The sequence below is a fragment of the Bombus vancouverensis genome, chromosome 12, assembly GCF_051014615.1.
Source record: "Bombus vancouverensis nearcticus chromosome 12, iyBomVanc1_principal, whole genome shotgun sequence".
NCBI lineage: Eukaryota > Metazoa > Arthropoda > Insecta > Hymenoptera > Apidae > Bombus > Bombus vancouverensis.
The window spans coordinates 3320375-3343117 of record NC_134922.1 but is presented as its reverse complement, the minus strand read 5'-3'; the positions used below and the strand labels follow the sequence as shown (position 1 = coordinate 3343117).

The following is a 22743-nucleotide window of genomic DNA, read 5'->3' as shown; positions in this document are numbered from 1 at the left end:
ATGCTTCGAATCTCTTCATCATTTCCTTTAGTTCCTCTTCCCTGTCCGCTATCAGAACGATGTCGTCTGCGTATGAGAGTGACCACACTTTCCTATTTCCTACCACTATGCCTTCTGCTTGTCCTTTCCTTAACTCCTCTTCTAGCCCTGCCACATATACATTGAATAATGCCGGGCTCAACGGGCACCCTTGCCTCACTCCCTTCACTGTCCAGAACTCTCTTGTCTCTTGGTTACCTATCCTCACGATGTTCCTTGTGTCTTCATATATTTCTTTTACTCTCCTGGTCAGCTTCTCATTGATCCTCATTTTCCTCATTCTTTCCACCAACTTTCCCCTGTCTACCCTGTCGAACGCCGCTTTCAGGTCCGCGAAGCACGCGAACAGCTTCCGTTTTCCTTTGCTTACTTGCTTATCTAGTATGTGTTTCAGCACATACACCGCATCCATCACTCCTCTTCCTCTCCTGAACCCGAACTGACTCTCTCCTAGTTTGTTTTCGGTCTCCGCTTTCAGCCTCTCGTCCAGAATCCCTGCGTAGAAATATAAATATATAGAAGAAATATGATTCTTGTATTTATAGAAATGTAGGATATTTTTTGAATTCTTATTTTGGTAAACGATACTACCATTGAATTTCATAATATTATATACATTGCTTTTGTCAATCAAATTACAGACTATATGACATACTACTATGTGCATTGTTTTTTTAATGTTCTATAAAGAACAATAATAAAAATAAAAATATGAGGTAATTCATTTAAATCCATTCAGATGTATCCGCGTAAATTTTCCGAGTAATTTTCCGAATTGATCCAATTAATTCATAGATTGATCGGGGGTGGACGACGTAGTACAGTGATTTAGATAATATTGTAGAATATTTAAATAACTTGGAGAATATATTGCTCAAGATAGTTCATGATTTTTCAAATACATCCTTATCCAAATATCTATTTGTCCACACATACGTAATTGTCCATCTGTTCGTTTGGCCCTCGATTCAAGAAGAGTAAGATTACGATATATCAATTGCTATTAAACTAGAAATTTTATACACAGAAAAGTTGTTTAACATATTTAAGTTCGTAACATTACAATATGTATATCTGTAGTTAATTCCCAATTAACACTAACGCTAAATTAGTATTTTTCATGTGATACAACAAAAATATTGCCCTGGGTCAGAAATAATAGCTATTTGCTATTGTTTCTGACAACAGTTACAAATAATTTTTAGGTGCAAAGATTCATTACGACTATTTTGTTAATTCTGAAGTATAAAATATTACTTTAAATATTGTGACACTGCTTCTGAATTCGTAATAATATCGTAATATAATAATAAAAAGATTTTTATTACTAAAATTAATTAGAATGTACTGAATTTTTTAGATATGATAATTGTGTCGGATGGTATAGTAGGAAATACCGATGTTCATGTCTTAGATTCTGTTATACAACAGTTACGTGCAACAACAATTGCATGCAGTTTTCTACATGTTGGAAGTACATATCATCCACATTCTGCTGATGGTTTAGTCCCCTATCAAGATTTATTACATTTCATTGCAAGAGCTACATTGGGTACTTACATGTCTTTTATTCCATATCGTGTACGTAATATTTCATTACGTTATTTTTATATTTAAATACTAAAGATATTAAATATTGCATTATTATTAATCTCTTTCATGGAAGTAAAAATTACTAAATTTTCTTTACTTCTTATTCGAAATTGTTAATGGTATATTGTTATTATGTGTTATGTATTATCTATGTACTTGCAAATATTTCCTGATCTATCTTGATAAAAAGTAATGGTTTAACCTGACAATTTTATTCATATTAATTTTCAACACATACAATATATCTTAGTTCTTTACATCTACAATTCGAAACGTTCGTTCAGGTTCAGATGAAAAAATCTATATATCCTAGATTTTGTAGTTGAAATATTTGAATTTATATCGAGACAATTTTACACAATATGTGTATTTTAAATAAAAATGTGCTTTATTATTGAACTTGCGAGCTTTTGAAGAATATTTTGTTATAATTTTACAGATAACACATATGTATGTGTGCATATTTATATTTATAGTAATTAAGGACACATACGCATTTATATGTACATATAATATATAATATATATTTTATAAATTAATTAACTTTTACAGGTAGATTTAAACGAAACCGAAATGAATGTTTATCACAAAAACTTTTTATGTTGGCAATTATATCGTGAAGTATGTTGTAACATTGTACCAGATTATTCAAATTGGCATTCTAAGAATTTATTATTTTATGGAGAAAAATCGACACAACTTTTACAAAAGAAACAAATTGAAGATAAAGTGACATGTACATTAAGTAGTTTATTGTGTTGTCGTCTCCGCGAGGGATATTTAATAAAACGTGCCAATGTGAGAGACGAAGTACTTGAAATTTGCTTTGTATTATTGTGGAAGTCTAGTGTTTTATTAGAATATGTAGTAACATGTCCTTGGTTAACAAAATCATTATCTACATCTAATACAATACAATACACAATTACTACAGAAGGTAAATTAAAATAAAATATATTAATATTATTTTAAGACTTCTTGATCGTTTTCAAATATTCTACAAAACCAACTGAAAGTAAGACATTCTTTGTGTTAAAAGCAAATTTATTACAGCTCCTTATGAATTTTTACACGATATCACTTGTTTATCGAAAAAGCCATTGAAATCGCAATATCGACAAAGTGTTGTCAATCGATTTTGGGCAACTTTAACATCTTTAACGGAAGGTGACAGTATGCTTGCACACTTCAGTTGGAGTCCTGATTTTGGTTGGACTTGGTATAGTGTACCAGATACAATCAGAAGCGGCATGCCAGTTTTTTATTTATCGGCCTATCCTTCACCTAGTACGGTGCAACTTAGGTATGTTTGTGAATTGAATTTTGTATGTATGACTTTTAAGCGTAATTTTATGAGTGACTAAATAAATAAATTTTAATAACTAAATAGATAAACACACGAATATTTGGCATTATTAAACTATAATACAATTTGAGTAAACGGAAGCTAAGTTCATTTAAGAAATTTATGCACGGAATATACTTATTTTTAGCGATGCTGCATGCCCACAATTCGGACAAATTTGGCAACCTGTAGTGTCTTTAAATCCTTTACAGTGGGCTCGTTGGATGCACACACAAAGAGTAACGTTAATTTTATCACACGATAGACCGTTGCCAAGGCATTTACATCAAGCAAATCAAAGTGGTCGTTTTCAATGTGTTCAAAGCCGTCAGGCAGCTGCTGTCCTTTATGCCATGTTAAAGAATTGGGCAACTTTCGTTCTTGTCGAAAATCATACATATGTACAATTTATTTATCGAGAAGCGGATAAACCCCCAGTTTCATTCTCGCTGATTCGTATTAATTGTAAAGCTCTCTGTGTCATTCTTAATATCGCATTCGCAGCTGGAACAGAAGGAGTTGTTCGACATAATGTTGTCGTCGATCTTTTAGATCGATTGTCTAAACTTACTTTACCAAATAGACCTACGGAGCAAAAAGAAATACCTTCTTGCACTATTGTCCATAAATCTTTAGAGAAGATATTAATTAGATACGAGAGAATGCCAACTGATTTGAGTTTAATTGTATTCCCCGATGCGGCTCAGACTATTTCAACGAGACTTACACCAATGTTAGGTGGAACTTTGACGACTAGTTTGTCTAGATACTTATACCATAATCGATGGCTTTGGCATGTAAAACGGCCATTCGTACAAACCATTCCTGGAATTGTATTACCACGATTGAATATAACTGCTATCGCAAGAATTCTTTCCACAATTACAAAGTAAGTACTTTATATTAATACCTCTTTTTGCTATTCTATATAACGACGTATGTTATTTTGTTTTAAAGAAGTTTTACATTAACGTTATTGTTTCATTGTCAATTACACCAGTAAAGAAATAATTTTGAATATTATATATTTTTATTCGTAGAATGCGTTTGGCTGAGGGTTTCAGTTTCACATATTCAGCAGCGGGTATTATAAACATGGTTCTTGAAGTACAAATGCAAGGAGTTGGTGAAAATGATACATCATACCCGTGTATTATTCAATATATTTTATTTCCGCCACATATTATGTCAAACACAACATTAGAACGCGATAGTGCATCGGAAGAAGATACTGACGAAGGTAAAGATATTGATGTTTGTAGAAATAATTATATTACATAATTATATTACATAATTATATTACATTATATTATTTTATAATATAAAGAGAATACTTGTGAATAAGTAGTATATAACCAAAAAAGCAGTAACATTCCGTGTAAAACATTCTTTGTAAGATAGTTTTCTTCTACGTTTACAAATACATTTTGTGTAAAAATGATCGATATACAGCAGATTGTTTCTCCATAAGCTTTTGAAATCTGTGCATTTTCGAAGCTTTATTATTTATCAGTATATCGATCACGAATGAAAATGCGTATATATAGTTATTAGATAAAAAATATTTCTTTGACAATAAATTTGTATGCATTTTAGGTACTGCAGATGGCGAAATAAGTGTAGAAGATGCTGAGAGTTCTGGAGATTTTCAAATTATTTCTGAGATTTGGATTGAACCACAGTGTGGCTTTTCTCAATTACCTGTACAATCCACAGCAACATACATGCATCTTTTGCAATATCATGAGATTCCAGATGCAGTGAGTATATGTACTTTATTATGTATAATTAATCTAAGCACCTGACATCTTTGTCTCGAATAAGCCTAAAACTTTGGGCTGAGATCACCCGACTTTTTCAAACTTCGAATATTTACTGAAGTATGTGTATGTTCTCGAATAGCTAAGCTAAGGTGAGTTTCTTTCTTATCTCGCTGTGTTTACAAATTGAAAAGTGGAACTTACAAACGCATTGCTTTACGAACATACGAATATGATATAATCATGTTCGTACATAAACTTCACTCAACCTTTGTCTTTCTTCTACATGGGTGAAATCTTTATAGACAGCAGTGCCGGTTTCGTATCTGCTAAAATCTTTACTAATCCTGCCGGATTAGGTCTTTTATCCACTTGCGACTAGTAGCACGCAGCTACAAAATTCATTATCATATATGGCAGAATATCCAATTGCGTTGCCGCGATTACGGGTTACGCGCGACTGCGAAGTCAAGGCTCACCGTGACAGATCAGTTGCATATGACTACAAAGTATATGGAATATATACGCGCTGTGCCCACGTGTATGACTCTCCGTCGCAACTGAACGTTGTTTTACTGCTAGAATGTGCGAAATTCTTCTGAGGACGTGTTAGTATATAACACTATTAACTTGTAATACTATATAATAATATTATTATTATATAATAATATATAATACTAGAATCTATAATATCTTTAACATAAATAATTAATGTCGAAGTGATTATTACTTCTCAAAAAAAAAGAGGAAAAACTCTACATGATCTGTTTAGTCTTCTAGTTTTTTTTGTGTAATAAATTAATTTGTATGGAAAAGAGAAAGGCGGCTGGCAAATGTACTTGAGAAGGCATTGACAAATTAATTTTCAGATATTTACGACAAGAGTTAGAAAATATTAAGAGATAATTTGTAAATTTGAGATAATTGTTTGTAGGGATGTAGAGTTTTAGGGAGGGTGTTGAAGTGGTTACCACTTCTAAGAAAACTCTACATCTGGTCTTTTTTAGTTTTCTCAAGCACTGAAGCCATCGACAGCGCGTAGACAAAAGACTGCGACGAAGTCAGGCCATAAACAGTAGACAGGCGACGTTGGCTTCGGGGTTTTTCAGTTATTAGGTAACACAGCTAGCGTGCGGATCTGGACCAGCTCAAATTGTATTTTTACTTATTACACTTCTATTTAAATATATTTTCTATCTTACAATTTATCCACGTGTTTTCTCTGTTTACACACCGAATAACCTCAACAGGTTATGGGCCCAGGGCTGTAAATTGCAAGGTAGCAACGTGAAGTGAATAAATTATTAAAGTGTTGTGCTTAGTAAAATAAGGGATAGTGCTAAAATGGAATCAGCAAGTGCGAAGGTCGAGATGTTACGCGGCGAAGAAAATTGGCTCCAGTGGCGTTTTGTTATGCGTACACTTTTGGAGGAAGATGACGACCTGATCAACGTGTGTGAAGGGAATTTGTGTCATCCAGGTAACAGCGCGGAGAAAGAAATCGCTCGTGGAAGATTTTTAAAAGCAGATCGATTAGCGAGAAAATTAATCGTGACCTCAGTAGGAAAGAAACCGTTGGATCTTCTTTTATGTTGCACGACAGCACATGAAATGTGGAAAAAGCTGAATACAGTATATGACATGAAGTCGGATGAGAATTTAAATATGGTCCAGAAGCAGTTCTTCGATTTTAAATGGGAAGAATCTGAAAATGTCTCTTACAACCTATCAAAGTTGGAACTCATAGCCGCGAAGATGAAAGCCCTTGGGAGTGAAATTGGCGAGAAAATGCTGATAACACGCATTTTATCGGTGTTACCAAACAAATTCGATCATTTTCACAGTGCGTGGGATTCCGTGGAAGAAGAAAAGAAGACCTTAGACAGGCTTAGTACCAGGCTGATGACGGAAGAAATTAGATGGAAGAAAGACGACCAGGAAACATCGGTGGCACTGGTAACAAAAGGTAATAATTATAAGAGGGATAGCTCGAAGCAATTTACCTGCGAATAGGTGCCTTTGCCATAGACCATACACTATCGTGTTATGTAATGTTTGTGGTTACTGGACAAGGAGCAGAGTGGCGCAGTGGAAGCGTGCTGGGCCCATAACCTGTTGAGGTTATTCGGTGTGTAAACAGAGAAAACACGTGGATAAATTGTAAGGTAGAAAATATATTTAAATAGAAGTGTAATAAGTAAAAATACAATTTGAGCTGGTCCAGATCCGCACGCTAGCTGTGTTACCTAATAACTGAAAAACCCCGAAGCCAACGTCGCCTGTCTACTGTTTATGGCCTGACTTCGTCGCAGTCTTTTGTCTACGCGCTGTCGATGGCTTCAGTGCTTGAGAAAACTAAAAAAGACCAGATGTAGAGTTTTCTTAGAAGTGGTAACCACTTCAACAATTAATACTATAATAATGAAAAATTGTCTATCGTAACACTACATATATTTATTTGTTAATATTTTAAACAAAAAATTTAATTATTTCAATTATTAAAATTTTATTTTCTATATTAATAGTTTTTCGACATAAATAGATTAATAACTTCTTATAAGGAATGATAGATTGATTAATATGTTAAAAAATGAATGGTTCCATTAACAAGAATAAAGTTGAATTTTGTTCGATTTCCGAATAATTCTCACAACTCATTCACGAAGGTTCAAAGTGATACGAGATTTACAACACGGTCAAAGACGATTGATTATTTTTGAGAGAAAGATTTAATCTTCTACTATCTAGGTAGCAACATTCAAACAACCGTGCAGTAATTTCCACAAACAACATGTATTTCCAAATTTTCTGTTTTCGCTTTTCCTTGCCTCAATAGCAAATACCGGGTCACAAATCTCATCACCGCACAGCGAGCCCAGCTGCGTGCCAAACGTGGTGTAAGAATCCATTTGGATAATTGGATAATTGGATATGGATAATTGTATGGATAATTAAACATTTGGGTCATGATGCATTGTGATCTTTTCTCATATTTATTACTTTTCTATGCTGCTATACGGTTTTGATCAACTTAATTAATTTTCGATAAATTTCATTTTGATACCTTCGATAATTTTAGAATAGTACCTTACTCAATTTACGCCTCGTTTATATATTTCTCAATAATGTATTTATAGATTGTCTATGAGTAATTTCGGCGTCGCGCGTGGCTCAGTCGCATTACTTGGCGAGTCAGGCGATTAGTCGCAAGTGAAAACGAGGTTTCAGGCCTGAAATACACCATTTCATAAAAAAATCTTACTAAATGTTTTCTCATTTAATACGGTCCTGAGTATGAGTAGGAATGAGGGTATGTTGAATGTAACAAATGAATTTCTACAATAAGCAATTGGAAGCGCTAATCGAAAAAAGTAGCTTCTTTTTTTACTTATCGGTTTATATCTTGGAACTGAGCGGATATGGAGAATAATGTTTCGTGTGAGAGTTGTAGATGATGAAACAACAAAATTAGATATGTTTAGTTAAGACGGCACTACTGGTTGAGCTGAAAATTGGCTTTAAAAATTAAAATATGCAACATTTTCAGACAACGATGTCTCTATGAAAAATTTGTTTTGTATTTTTAGTATTTATGCAGGTTATTCCGAAAATCGTGGTACAGGTCAAACAGTATTCTCCATGCAAAAGCAAGTTGGAAATGTAAAGTGATAATTTTTTATACTAGACTTTATTTTCTAAAAAATTGACTGTGTAGTTTCGTCAAGTATGCTTGAGAGGCAATGACGATCATTTGAACAGGTTTCTTCGGAGTTAGATACTTTGTTTTATAGTACGAACCATAAGGGGGTAGTTTCCTGTGCAACACATATCGAAAATGTAAAATGACAATTTTTAATACAGGATTTTGTTTTCGATAAAATCAATTATGAAGTTCCGTCCACTTGACTCTCATTACACCTGAAGTGCACGGCTTCGTAGTCCATTTTCTTGAAAATGAAGTGAAGCAAAATTTTACACATCTGAATGCACGTATACAAATACTGTTCATCTTCACAAATATTTACATGTTTTTTTGACTATTCTTCTGTACATTAATATCAAATAACAAAACTAGTTATTCCAGTCAACGCTTATACCGCGAGTATACACATTCTCGTCCGATTACAAAAAATTTAAACAACACTGGGTACAGAGAATACTTATATGGGTGGTCACTTGGAAACTCCGTGTGATTGTTGGCTTTTTTATTTTTTGCCAACCTTTTTCACTTCTCTTAATAATCTGTGATCGTATACATCGAAGAAAAAAATATTTTTAGCTTTACAGCACTATTGCCATACATTGTATCATTCTCTCATACACGTACAAATAAATTAGCCTGTTTCAGAACTGGAAGAAATCACATTTCTTCATATATAGAAATTTTATGATAATAGACATCGCGCATTTGCATCAACTTTCAGTTTCAGTTCTCACAAGACAGTGTGCTTAATTCATTTCAAATTGTATGTATCATAAACTTTAAACTTTTTTCTGCACCACCTGCAAATTTCAGCTTTCAATATTGAAGTGCCTTTGAGACATGAATTTAGAAGAAAAAAAACGATTGTATCTCGACTTCACATCAACGTAAGGCAAAATTTTTTCTAACTTCACGCAAATATAAGCATTTTTCAATACAAAAATGCCATTCTTGTTAAGTAATTGTAGCGGTACGCGAGTCAGGACAATTCAAATTCTGTTGTTGTTTTGCCTCGGAGTATCAAGACCATTAGGTTACAAGTAATGAAAGAACAAATGAACTCCGGGAAAAACAATGTCGCCGCTAGAAAGAACCGTCAAACGTAGACGAATTCAAATTTTCCGGTTCTCCTCCGACCAGTATCAATAAACGGACGCCATCACGAGCGAGAGAGTTATCGAACAGTACCGAAGTGATCTACAGAGTTTCTCCGAGTATTTATCGGGTATTTATTCCGCAACTTATATTTGTACCAAAGACTCACATTCGTCTGTAATTTATTTATTTATTTATTTATTCAAAAATATATTTGGCTGACTGCAACAGCAATATTTCGCTCTCGTTATTTCGCTCAACCTAATAACGACTAATCCTCCACATAAATATTTCAAAAGTTATTCCATTTATAACTTATAAAGCAATTTCCGAAGAATCGAAGTGCCTATTTCTGTTTCAATTTTTATTAAATATTTAAATTTTTTATTAATATCTAAGTCATGGAGAAGTCATTACAACCGGAAGCAACGATGTTGCTTGCCTATGGCAGCCTACAGGAAGCGTTCAATGTTTTATTTGATAATTTGATAATACAAAAAAGCTTTTAACCAACGAGGCAAAACTTGGTGGTACTTATTCGGGAATACCAGAGTTACCTTACTTATAATTTTCAATAGTACACATTTTTCACTGAGATTTCCTTATCTGAAAAACATCGCACATTTTAATTTTTTCCAGTTCAATCAATGGTGCCATCTTGACAAAACATACCTCATTTTGTACGATATTTAATCATTTATAACTTTCACACGAAATATTAGTCTCCATATTCGTTCAGTTCCAAGATATAAGCCGATGAATCAAAAAAGAGGTGAATTTTTTTCAATTATATCGCTCCCAATTGTTTATTGTGGAAAACCATCTGTTACATTCAACATACTAATTATAACTAAGACCGTGTTAAATGATAAAACATTCGTTAAGATCTTTTTTATAATTCATGTCTAATACAAACAATCAAACAATCCTGCGTTAGACCGGCCATCGATGATTCATTTTATTTTTAATGTAATGAGAATCATGAAATGATTCTGGGGTCGGCCCGGGTTGGTATATAGGAATTTTACTCTTTAAAACCACCATGGTGACCGTCCTCACCGCGTTTTAAAAACCAGCTCGAGGATGAACGTATCCGATACTCTTCCCGAGTCACGGCTTCTCAGCCCGGAAGTGGGTTTTACGACCTCTTAAAGGATATGTTGAACTCCGCGGCACCGCGAGAGCACACCACGATCATATAAACATATCTTGACTAGTCAACATCTTAATCAAACGGCAGAACAGACATTTTTCAAAAATGTTGATTGTGTCAAATATTTGATACAATAAGAAATCATAATACAGCCTTTGTTCTTCTTTTTTCATTGTAAACAATTCAGTTTTTCATTTTAAGCAATGCAAAAAATAATATGTATTAGAATTATAGAGTTTGGAAAAATGTCGTTTGGGGCGAAAATGACCCCAATCTTTTCCACTTGTAAAGAGACCATGTTCATAACGTTATTTACTTAGTGATACGTTAAGAATGTTTGATTATCTTTCTATTTCGAAATGCTATCAGTGAAATAGATTGATCAGATCATTGGTTTGTACATGTAAATATGCTGATATTCATAATTTAATATAATTTTTGTACATATGTTATATTATTTTTCAGAATAAGTTTTTATTCATACTGTATTCATGGATACGTGAATAATATAAAATATTTATCATAGTATAAAATTGTTGTGTATAATCCACCTTAAAAAATATGTTTCTCAGAGAAATATGAACAAAATTTTATGTTTATTTGTCTGCAAATAACCTTGATGTTGTGCATTTTATTCTTGACTTTAGCTAATCCTGATTATGATAAGGTCCTTCGTTCAAAGATTAAATACGTATTGATAATTTTGCGTTGATTTTAGCACTTTTGGTTTCTTTTGTAGATTGCTGAGTCTTGTGTTCTATAATAGATATTATAATAAATATTAATGCAAGTACTGTTAATTTAAAAACGAACAAGTTTTTTACACTTCTGATTTTTATACTAATCCATATTTTTAGAAACATAACTAAACAAATATAATCTGGATAGATATTTCTTTAATTCTCTTAACAATAATTATGATGTTTGTACTATATATCAGATTGTGCATTTTCTGAATATATTAATGACTGTTACAATATCTGTTTGGAATTTATGATACTTCAAATATCCACTGGATTCTACTGCATTTAATTTTTAACTATCTGCTTTGAAAGTTTAAAGATTTTTGTGCGAGAAATTATCAAGCAATTTCGTTAGAAATATATTATAAATATAGTATACGTACTTAAATTTTTCCGTAACAAGACAAAAAATATTATAATAATAAGTAAGTTAAATGACTTGTTACATTTATAGGGACTAGTACAATATAACTGTATATGCATCATTGATTATATAAGTAAATTTAGCGCTTTTTTTTAGAAAAACACGAACAAACTTAATTCAGTCTCATTTTTTCTTTTATGAAACACATTTGGTATTGAACGTGAATGGATTTGATTTATCTTTAATCTTATCTTTTCTTTGGTTATGATGTTAATACATAAAATGATATAGCCATAATGATGTTCTTCAAAAATATACAGGATAAGATTTGATTCTAACTGGTTGCCAATGGTCACAGTGTGATGTTATCTATTTTGTTTTCAATTTTATTCCTATTTAAGATAATAATACAGTTGCAACTTTCTGGATAAACAAAGAAACTCCAATTAACCTTTACAATTGAAGTTAATCATTTAGATATTAATCTTTTGACATAAAATTATTTTATATAATTCGTTGATGAAGATATATCTTTTATATATAACGTTTAAAGTATTTTTCGCTAATGTCAAACGAAACTAATAAACAAATTTAATCGTATTACATCTTGTTATAAAATTGTATAATTCAGTTTCTTACCTTATCTGTAACAAAAGTAGAAAGTAAGAATTTTCATCTATGTTTGTTATAAATATACTTTATATGTAAGATAAAAGTTATCTAAGGTTTCGTTGCTTGGAAGGTGATTACGAATCATCAAAAGACCAAACTTCAAGGTGCACTTGTCGACATGTTTTCGCTTACCATTCTTTTCTATTATTTCTATTACCTATCCTGTGTTTATTACTTTACCTTGTTCTGAGCCTGTATGTTCTGTACCGTCTATGAAACCTTCAATTTAACGTCTCTTTTCCGTATGCTGCTTACCATTCATCTTCTATTTATATATTACCTAACAAAGCCCCATATTTATTGATATGTATGAACAATTTCATTGATTGTTCTACTCTACTCTTGTACGTTTCTTCTTTACTACTCTTTGTGGTGATGGCCACATCAGTGTTAAAATATATAAAACACAAGAATCAATGGTATATTTTGTTTTCCAATACTTTTTCTTTTTGGAAAGTCTATAAATAGTCGCACGTAAACTGCTATCGTGTTTTAGTAAATTCTCTAAATATGATAAGCACAATCAATCAACTCAAGCTAACGCCAAAAGATCTAAGGTATTATACTATTATTAGGTACAGTAATAGATCTCATCAGTATCTGCATCAGCATCTTTAGCCCGAAATCAATTTATTTGTAACATTTGAAGATCATTTTCAAATATATTAAAAAGTTAAATATGATTTTTCCGCTACAGAGTTGCACCTTTTATGTTGCTTTCATGTTACAAAAAGTTACACGAATATGTACTTACCCTAAATTATATACATATATTATATCGTCACGATATTTCTGCTTATGACAAAGAAATCGTTTGGAAATTAAAAATTTCGTTAACCTTATTACAAATGCCGTATGATATCATATACTCAATAATAAGATAAACATTTTTTAAACATATATTGACAAATGATGAATAGGAAAAGATAGTATTATTTTTTAAGTCTCTTTTGATAAACTGTAACGGTCATATATTATGGCTATATTTCATTTTCCTGCACATTTTTTTTAGAAAATTCAGTCAAACCATCTTTAGTTCGGCTTTCCTGTTTAACAATATTGAAAAATTGTTATGAAACAATTCGTTATTTAATTTCATAGTTGCCTTATCATTTTATTTTTATATGTTACTATCTTACTTTTTTTTAATTATTTCAATTTAATAAATTAGAAAAATAATATAATAGTTCACATATTTCATATTTGAAACGAAATATTTATAATTAGAATTAGAATAGAATAATTTAATAATTTTCAAAATTATTTTTATATAGGTTCATATTTATTAGATTTACTTTGTATATTTATATAAGTTTGTATAACTTGTATATTTATATTTAGTTTGTGTTATAGACCACTAAAGTAATATTTCCGGCAAAAATAAGGAGCAATATGTGTATAAAGTTGTCTATCACTACGTGTCGTTATCATTGTTGAGGTGGGGCTTCGATATCGATGAGGGTACTCAGAACAAGATTTTTCTATCAGTTAGCTCAGGTATATATAAAGCCCACCACGTAGTCGTCTGTTTATTAGTGTTCTGATTACTTTTTTTTACATAAGAGGTTTTCTAACGTTCGTATCGTACCGTATACGCACAAAGCATCTTTGCGGTTTTATGTGAGTGGAACGTTTAAAGAGTGATAAAGATCTTTAGTATTTGTCCACAAAATAATTGCGATTGGTTCTTCTGGCAATCTCCCAAGTGTCGGTGAAATTAACCAGTGACAATTTGAAATAATTCTTTGGTAGTAGTTCTTGACTTTAGTTTTGTTACATTTTGTTGCTGCGGGGGTCAGGTATGTTAAGAAAACGTTGATCCAATATCACAAAAATATCGAGAAGCTAAAAATTTATGAAACTGTATGTGTATATTTTATAATTGGCTAAAAATGTTGCAGATTCATAATATATGATTTCACATATCGATTAGAATTGGAATATGTTGATAAAATTGTGATCCTACATAAGTAAGTATTTTAATTTTCAAATTAATGCGATTGATTTAAAATTAATCGGAAGATAAATATATTAAAATTTAATTTGAATAAAACGCAGTACAATTATGATACATATTTCGTAGCAGAAACAATGTAAGTTTATTTCATTAACAAATATATTAGTAATTAATTGTTTTTAATTATCTAAAAATCTTTATCCTATCTTGCGTGCATTGTGTTATTTATAGTTCTATTTAACGTTTCACATATCACTGTATTAAAAAAATGTTTTTCTATCAAAATTCAAATACGCAATCGATATTTGGTGAATAAAAAGAGAAGTTTTTTTCCAGTAAAGATTACAAATTTACCGAAATCTCTTGAAAGATTTCTAGGTGAGCTGGCAAAAAGAAGTTGATTTCCTTCGTTGATACTGCATGGGCGTTGCATGGGCTGTGATCTGCATGACTTGCAGTTGGAAGTGAGGATCTAGGCAGTGAGCAGCAGCGCTCTGATAACTTGCCAGATCTAACTCTTCCAACTCAAGGTCTTGTTGATTATCATCTTTTCATAAGAAATGGATATTTCTCGTCATATCAAAACCGATATCCAAATCGAAATTCAAACGAAACATCAGAATTGAATAATATATAGAAAAAAGGGGTTCATGGTTCAAGTGGAGAAGTGGTCTCTACGCTTTGAATTAAAGTGAGATTCAACTCCTCCAACTTAATCCTGATCCCTGAAGTTCCTCGTTTCTTTATTCTTTTCTTCTCTATCTGCAGAATATCTTTTCGCTACAGATGTATCAGTAATGTAAGTGAAGATAAGTGAAGCTTTCGTGGAATCATTCTATTGGCGCTTCTTAATACCTTGCTGGACAGGCATGTTGCAATAGCGATAAAATCTTTTAAAACGGTTCTTATCGTGAAAGCGTTTAACTGCGTATAATTGTTCGTGCGATTCAATTTAGTCGATAATATTCTTTGTGCGTTATAAATATACTTTCTTTAAGAATATTGTTTTTCCAGTTTTATTTGTCGTGCTATTTTAAGCGGTCAAAACACTTGTATCCCTTTGTATTTTTCAAATAAATCGGATTTTTATAAACTGCATTATTTGAAAGTTGAAATAAATATTTCTTATGGTATTCATTATTGTTCAAATATTTACGCATCTATCTATTATAATTATCCACCAAATTTTTATACCATTTTTTCTTGTGTGTTGAAGAATTTAAAGGTTTAAAATAAATTAATCATTTGAGACGAGCATACAGTAGGAATAAGGTAAGCTGGGAGTCATTTAAAACCGCAACGCAAGGATTATGTATAAATAAATGAATAAAAATAAATTAATCGTTTATATAAAAATTTAAATATACTTTAAACGTTAACAAATTCAAATTATTCATATCTTTTATGCGTAAAAGATTTAATCTTTTTTTAATAGTTACATATTAAAACTTTATAAGATCTGTTGTCTTATAATCCACAAATATTACCGATGTTTTAATATGTTGTCTGTGGAATATCAATATTGTATAAAATGAAAAATAATTTGACACCACATGTCTCACAATCTTTTGGCATATTACCTATTTTTACTTCCCTTCCATAACAAAATATATTAGATATGTCATACCTATCGTTGTGATCATCATACTATAGATAATTTATAATTTGTAATATGCATATTACGATATAACTGCATGTATATAGACATATGTGTATATAGATTGAAATCGGATACTTTGTGTATGATATTATGTACAGAGATTCAAATGATCCTTTTAGATATACTTAGAGTTATATAGCTTGAAACATATGTAATTCGAAAATAAAAAATAAAAAGTTTGTAGTATGAACACAAATACAAATAAGCATGCAAAGAAACAAGCACAAACAATTGTAGACCATAGTATTTATGAATATCGAAAATTTACTTTTAGAAAATTGCAAATGGACTATTTTGATCGGATCAGTGCATCTAGTGATAATTTCACATATTATTTCGAAGCATATTGATGTAATACAAAAATATGACAATTCTAGAAATTTCGGAATTTTATGAAATTTACAGGTTGAAAATCGTTTTCCTTTTTTCTAATAATGTTATATTTCGTTATTAGATTGCTCGGATAGATGAGGAATGCATCAATGCATTATTAACTTTGGAGTACTTAAGCTTATTGAGTCAAGTAATACCGAACGAAAAAAATACAGAAATTATTTATGGACAAATCCCCCACCATGACGTCAAACTACCGAAAAAATATAACAAAAACATCAAAACTAATAGCTGCACCGTGGAAGAATCATGCGAAGGTCTACCAACTATCGATGAAAAGATATACATGATGCATTTTTCTTTCGACACATTGAATATCTTGCCAAAATGTCAACAAGCCGAGCTCTTATTTTCTATGTTTGCTGATGGTAAAAATTTTATTCGATCAGTTATTTAATATTCGTACTCCGTACAGTTATACAGATTTGCTCGATTTAAAACGTAATATAATTGAAGTAAGAAATAAAACAAAGGAAGATAAAATAACAAATACTCATACATGAAAGCTTTTTCTTTTCACTTAAAATTTATTTCGGTTGCATTCTATTACTTGATACATATTATATTTTTATTACTAAAATGAGCTTATCAACAATGGAATACATATTAAATTATCACATTATTTCAAGGTACAATTGGCAACGATAAGGGACAAGGAAGTGCAAATAAAATATTAATGGATAATTTCTTAGAACATATGAAACAGTTACACAATAAAGAACTTTTATTAACTTCTGCTGAATCACAAAGATTCACAAAAATGCTTCTTGACAGGCGTCGAGTCGGTGGTCCACCTTTACCGTTTCTTTCTGAAAAAGGTATTATCTTTATTATCGAAATTATACAAACTTTTTTCTAGCAACTTTCATATATTATGGATACGTATCTTTTGATTTTAAAACTATTTCTAGAGAGGCTCTCTTCCAACGTTGAGTTCAATTCTTATCCGCGTTGGAAATGTTTTATCAAAGGAATTAGTACAACTCATGTAATTATCACAATATTACCTGCATCAGAAAAAGACGTTGTACGTTTATTTACGTCTCCTTCGTATACAGAAGAGCAATCAGCAAGCAATAACTCCGAAAGGAATGGCGAATCTACCATATTCAATATGGATTTGAATGAAGACGATACGTACTCAAAAACTACCGGGATGGATATTAACGTAACCGATTTTCCATCATTAGAAAATAACGAGTCGATATTATATGGTCAATGTATCGAGGACAGTATAATAAACACAGATACGCAGAAAAGATTTCACGATTGCGAAGAATCTCTCGTTATTCCAGTTTATGTGTATGATTGTTCGCTGGCTTTGTTGATCGACACATTGGTCGATAAATTAAAAATTTCGCACAATAAGGATATTTATCAAGATCACACGTTCAGAGTTGGTCAGCAGGAATGTAAAGATTTTATCGAATTAAAATCTGATTATAATTCAAAACCTCCGACTCCGGAACCAAAAAGTGAGGACTCCGACAATACTGCAAGTGGTAAATAAAAATGCGAATAACGTTGATTTTTGTATAGTTTCCTGAACAGTATACTCTTACAGTAATGTTTATTTAACGCCTGACTTCTTGATTAATAATCTCTTGATTCCATTAATCAACCGATAGTAGTTCGATGTTAATATTTGGATGATTAGAGTTTAATTGATATTTAAATAGTTAAGTTGTGACATTAATGTTTTGAAGACTGATATAAAATAATGATAATTTTCTATACAACAGATCAACGAAGTCTTGTGGAGCATTGCAAGGTATTAAGTTTGGCTCACTGTCATTGCTATGTAGTTGCAGTTTATAAATCGTTGGTATTGCAACAACCTCTTACTTACAATGATATGGAAGCTGCAGTAGAACAATGCGAGGAAACTCTAATTGAAATTAATATAACAAATTATTTGCGATCTGTATGCAGACATTTGAGCAAATTATCGGATAAAAATTTATTGGGCGAACTAAATCCTTCTATGTGTAACGATGTTGAGCCATTGCATAATTTAATTAAAGAAAAATTTGAAAGAATAATTACAGTTGCCTTTAGGCCTGTACCTGCACACCCTGAATTTTATTATTGTTCACCCTCTTGGTCAGAACATGAAACGGTTTGTTGCTAAAATAATGTAATAGTAATTAATAAATAAGATTAATTAATCAAGTAATTAATCTTAATATTTAATAGGATCTTATAGAATGTCAAAAATCAGACAATGACGATGAGATAGAGAATCTTATGTTCCATTCGATAAATATTGATGGTACATCACGCAATCTCAATGGAAAAGGTAAATACGAAATAATTTTTAAAACAAACTTCCGACTTGAAAGGAATGAATAGGAAAGGATAATTCTTTCGTTTTCGGTTTTGATTATCAGAAAATAACTTTGACCGATATAAAATAAAAATATTACAACTGATATTTAATTATTTAAAATAAACAAGCATAATAATATTTCGAATTAAATAATCTTTAATATTACGTAGAAATGTATATATTTTTAATGCATATATAAGAGTATTCTTAATATAATTTTAACATGTCTAATAAATAGGTAATAGATAAAAAATAAATGTTTGATTTTTAATTGTACAATCAGGGAATGTAACGTGGCCAGGCGCAAATGTCAACAAAGTTCCGAAAATTTCACGGCATGGTTCTATAGAATCTGTCAACAGCGATTTCCAGCGAAAAAGCATTTTCGGAAGAGAGCAACCGCTATTCTTACAGTTAAGTTGTTCTATTCGATTCCAATCTAGATCTGGTCTTAGTAGCATCCCTGTAAAATCTCTGCCAACATGTTTCATGGAAATTTTGCAAAAGATGGAAGACTATAAAGATGGAAATATAGCTGGCTTAAGCTTAGCTGATTTAAAAATCACTTTGGACATCATTTGTTTGAATCTCCCAAAAGAAGTATTGGAAGTAAGCTTAGAACGGTATTCTGGTTTAAGAGCAACATCTTTTTGTAGTGGTTCGCCTATAGGCAGTTTGCGAACGGAAAGTGGAAGCAGCTTAGAAAATAATGCTAAAAACGAATTCTTTCAAGAAAAAATGTCTCACTTACCTTTAAGCCAACACAATGCTATAAGCAATTTAAAAGATGAAATTGAGTGGCTGTTACAAGATGAAACCGCAACCGCGTTCCTAGATCAACCCGTTATAAACGAGAACGTTTTAAATTTCGTAGCGAATCACGTTTCGGAATCAACGGATAGATTTAGCTGCAAAGTGGAAAAAGTTCCTTTATATTTTGTATTCCCCTCGGATGATAGCAAACCAAAATTTATAAGTGAGTTAAAGAAACTTCAAATTGATAAATATTGTATTCGTCAAGAAGGAAACTTGTTTTATTTTGTGAAAAATATGGAAAAAGTGAGCGATATTGTACCAGAACAGTCTAAGAACGAGAGAAAGGAATCAAAAACAAAAGATAGTATGTATTTTTCTCAAAAACATTTTATAACACTAAATATGTATAATATTTACTGTAGAATATTTTTTAATAGTACATAGAATATGAAACTTGATTAAAACGCATAACACGAAAAGTCTGTTAGAAAACTTATCAATTTTAATATCGCCAATATTCCAGATAATGCCCTAAAAAATCTGGAACAAGAAAATCCGCAAGAGCTACAACAAGAAAACAACAGCTGTCGTACAGAAAATAAGCCTAATACAAATTTTAAATCTGAGGAATCTTATTCTGACGGTATTAATTTAATATATGAAGACCAAAATATTGAGGACAGATTTGAAGAAAGTAATACGTCGGAAAACAGATTTCAATGGTTAATAGATCTGGATAATCGTAAAAGTTCCTTACCCAATTTTTGGTTAATCTTAAACGTTGAAAATGATTATGTCAGTGTCTACTTTCATTGTAGGTAAGTAATAATATTCTTAAAGCAAAACATAAAATAATTTCATTTCATTATATTTTAAAATGAACTGCTTGCTTATGTACATACATAAATTTTATAATACAAATTTAAATAGAAAATTTTTTAACAAGTATTTGGTATTAAAAATTCGATCCTTTGCCTCTAATTTTAGATATGTTTTTATATATACGTATCAACTGAAAATTCTATCTAAAAATCGATGAAATTCAAAATTGGTTGATATGTTTGGTTGCTCAAAATTTTGTAAACTACTACAATCAATTTTTTTTTTTAATTTTTAAACTAACTACAATTTATTATCCTTTTTATTTATGTATATTTAACATTCATGAAATGTAAAGATCAAAAATATCTTAGAAATGGACCATAATAAAAATTGTTATCATCAATAGGTTTTTAGAGATTATATCGCCCGAAGTAAATAGTTATTGGCATACTCAAGAAATGTTGGTCTCTCAAATAAAGAGTACTTGTCGTCGAGTAAACCAATATTTACTTCTGCAAAATCTTCACAAAACAAGTAAATGTTCGGAACTTTTAGAAACAGAATCAAGTGAAGATTATAACTGGAAATCAGAGATGACGAGTGAATTTAGTAATGCTGTACAAAATAGAGATTTAATACAAAATTTCACCCCAGGAATGTTTCGATGTCGTGTTGTTTGGAAATTTACCTTTCGACTGCATCCTCGATTAAAAACTGGTCCAGGGAGATCAGGACTTTCTCGAGGTATAAAAGTTCTACACGGTGTGCTTAATAGATTGGCTGTTAGTAACCGGAGTAATATGTTTGTATACCAAGAAAATAATAAAAACGTGTTTTACTTAAGATTACACGAACAAATTAGCGATGGAAAAACTTTACAAAACAAATTATCGGAAAGCGATGAACAACTTGTCGTTTCTCGGAGCAATAGTGTAGTCTCCCTATCACAAGTTAAGCTGAATGATAATGCTACGGCAAATGATACAAGACCTAGAGTTCGATCTTTTAGCGAAAAAGAATCAAACGTTTTAAATAAAACTGAAGATTCGATCATCTTAATGGTACATGGAATTTCCGACGCGGGGCCGGAAGTTAAACGCGATTTGGTACAAGCTTTACAAAATCGCTTAGATGATGCGGTTCTGGAAGTTCTTTCTGTTATGTTAGCAAGAAATCCTATGTGTAAATTGACACCTGCGGACGTTCATTTTATTCAACCGCCAAAATCGCCAGAATCTATCATACGTTTAAATGTACAGAAGCATTGCGTATTATACATAACTGCTTTAGAATTTTATTTGCGTCAAAATATACTTCAATTTTTGTATATACCAAAATATACTGATAACAGACCAGAATATCACTTTCAAGATTACTCACAACTCGAAGGATCTATCAAAAGAGTTTCTGAATCAGACATCTTTCTGTGTAATCAAAGTCACTCCAGTGGGAGTGTAGGAATCGCTTGTATAGCTTTGGCAATTACAGGAGAACACGGTGAACCTATAAAATTATTAGAAAATAAATTCCCAGTAGATAGTTTCCCTGAAACGATAAACGTAGAAGATTTTAAAAATATCGTATCAACGTCAATTTATGATCAAAGTTCCGCGGAATCACCTCCTTTGATCGAATTTAAAATTTGGAAACAAGGCAGAGTTAATCTTGACTCTTTATTACAAAAGCTATGTTCCGCAGTTAAACATGCAATTTGGGACTTAGTTACAGAATATAAATTTTTGTTAACTCCTCTGACAGAACCACTTACAAAAGATGCTCAAGAGATATCTATTGAAAATAAAGAAAATCAAACTTCGGTAAAAATTGATGCTTTGCCAAAAATAATGCATGATTTAACAATTGATAGATTCGAGTCGGGTGAAGAGGGAAAACTACACGGTATCTACTGTGTAACGTTATCGCAATGGTTTCGATTTGCTTTAGAAATTGGAGTTCCATCGGTAAAAAGGCATGAAGTAATTCTTAATCACAGACATCCTATATCTACGATTATTACAGAGTTAGAAGCTATTATACAAGGTCAAGCACCGGATACATCCAGCAGATCTTTTGTCTTAAAAGATAGACAACCCTTCATCGAAAAATATATTTCAAATGGGGAATTATTAACTAAACTAAAAAATAATAACTATTCTGTGTTAGAAAATGAAGGGAAGTTAGATTTGCCCGTTTACATACCATGTGACTTTAGTAAGGATGTACAAGGTACCTACACTAAATGTATTTTAATAGCTAGAAACTTTCATCAATGGAAAGCTTCGTTCAGCAAAACAGTTCAGCCAGAATTACTTATCCCAAAAGGTAATTATATTTTTCTATAGCCATAAGATAGGGGTCT

The 22743-nt window shown here is 31.4% G+C and overlaps 1 protein-coding gene across 4 annotated transcripts in view; it reads left to right on the top strand.

Moving 5' to 3' along the window:
* LOC117165031 (KICSTOR complex protein SZT2) overlaps positions 1-22743 on the top strand; it is a 34477-nt gene that overhangs the window by 8030 nt on the left and 3704 nt on the right. For all 4 annotated transcript variants that reach the window (XM_076623440.1, XM_033348496.2, XM_076623441.1 and 1 more), the window contains 14 exons: positions 1400-1620; positions 2185-2569; positions 2686-2935; positions 3126-3866; positions 4018-4217; positions 4574-4737; positions 16539-16845; positions 17107-17295; positions 17389-17979; positions 18220-18596; positions 18674-18776; positions 19090-19926; positions 20086-20380; positions 20791-22706. In XM_076623440.1, the coding sequence (XP_076479555.1) occupies positions 1400-1620; positions 2185-2569; positions 2686-2935; positions 3126-3866; positions 4018-4217; positions 4574-4737; positions 16539-16845; positions 17107-17295; positions 17389-17979; positions 18220-18596; positions 18674-18776; positions 19090-19926; positions 20086-20380; positions 20791-22706 (6576 nt within the window). The remainder of the gene's footprint in view (positions 1-1399; positions 1621-2184; positions 2570-2685; positions 2936-3125; positions 3867-4017; positions 4218-4573; positions 4738-16538; positions 16846-17106; positions 17296-17388; positions 17980-18219; positions 18597-18673; positions 18777-19089; positions 19927-20085; positions 20381-20790; positions 22707-22743) is intronic.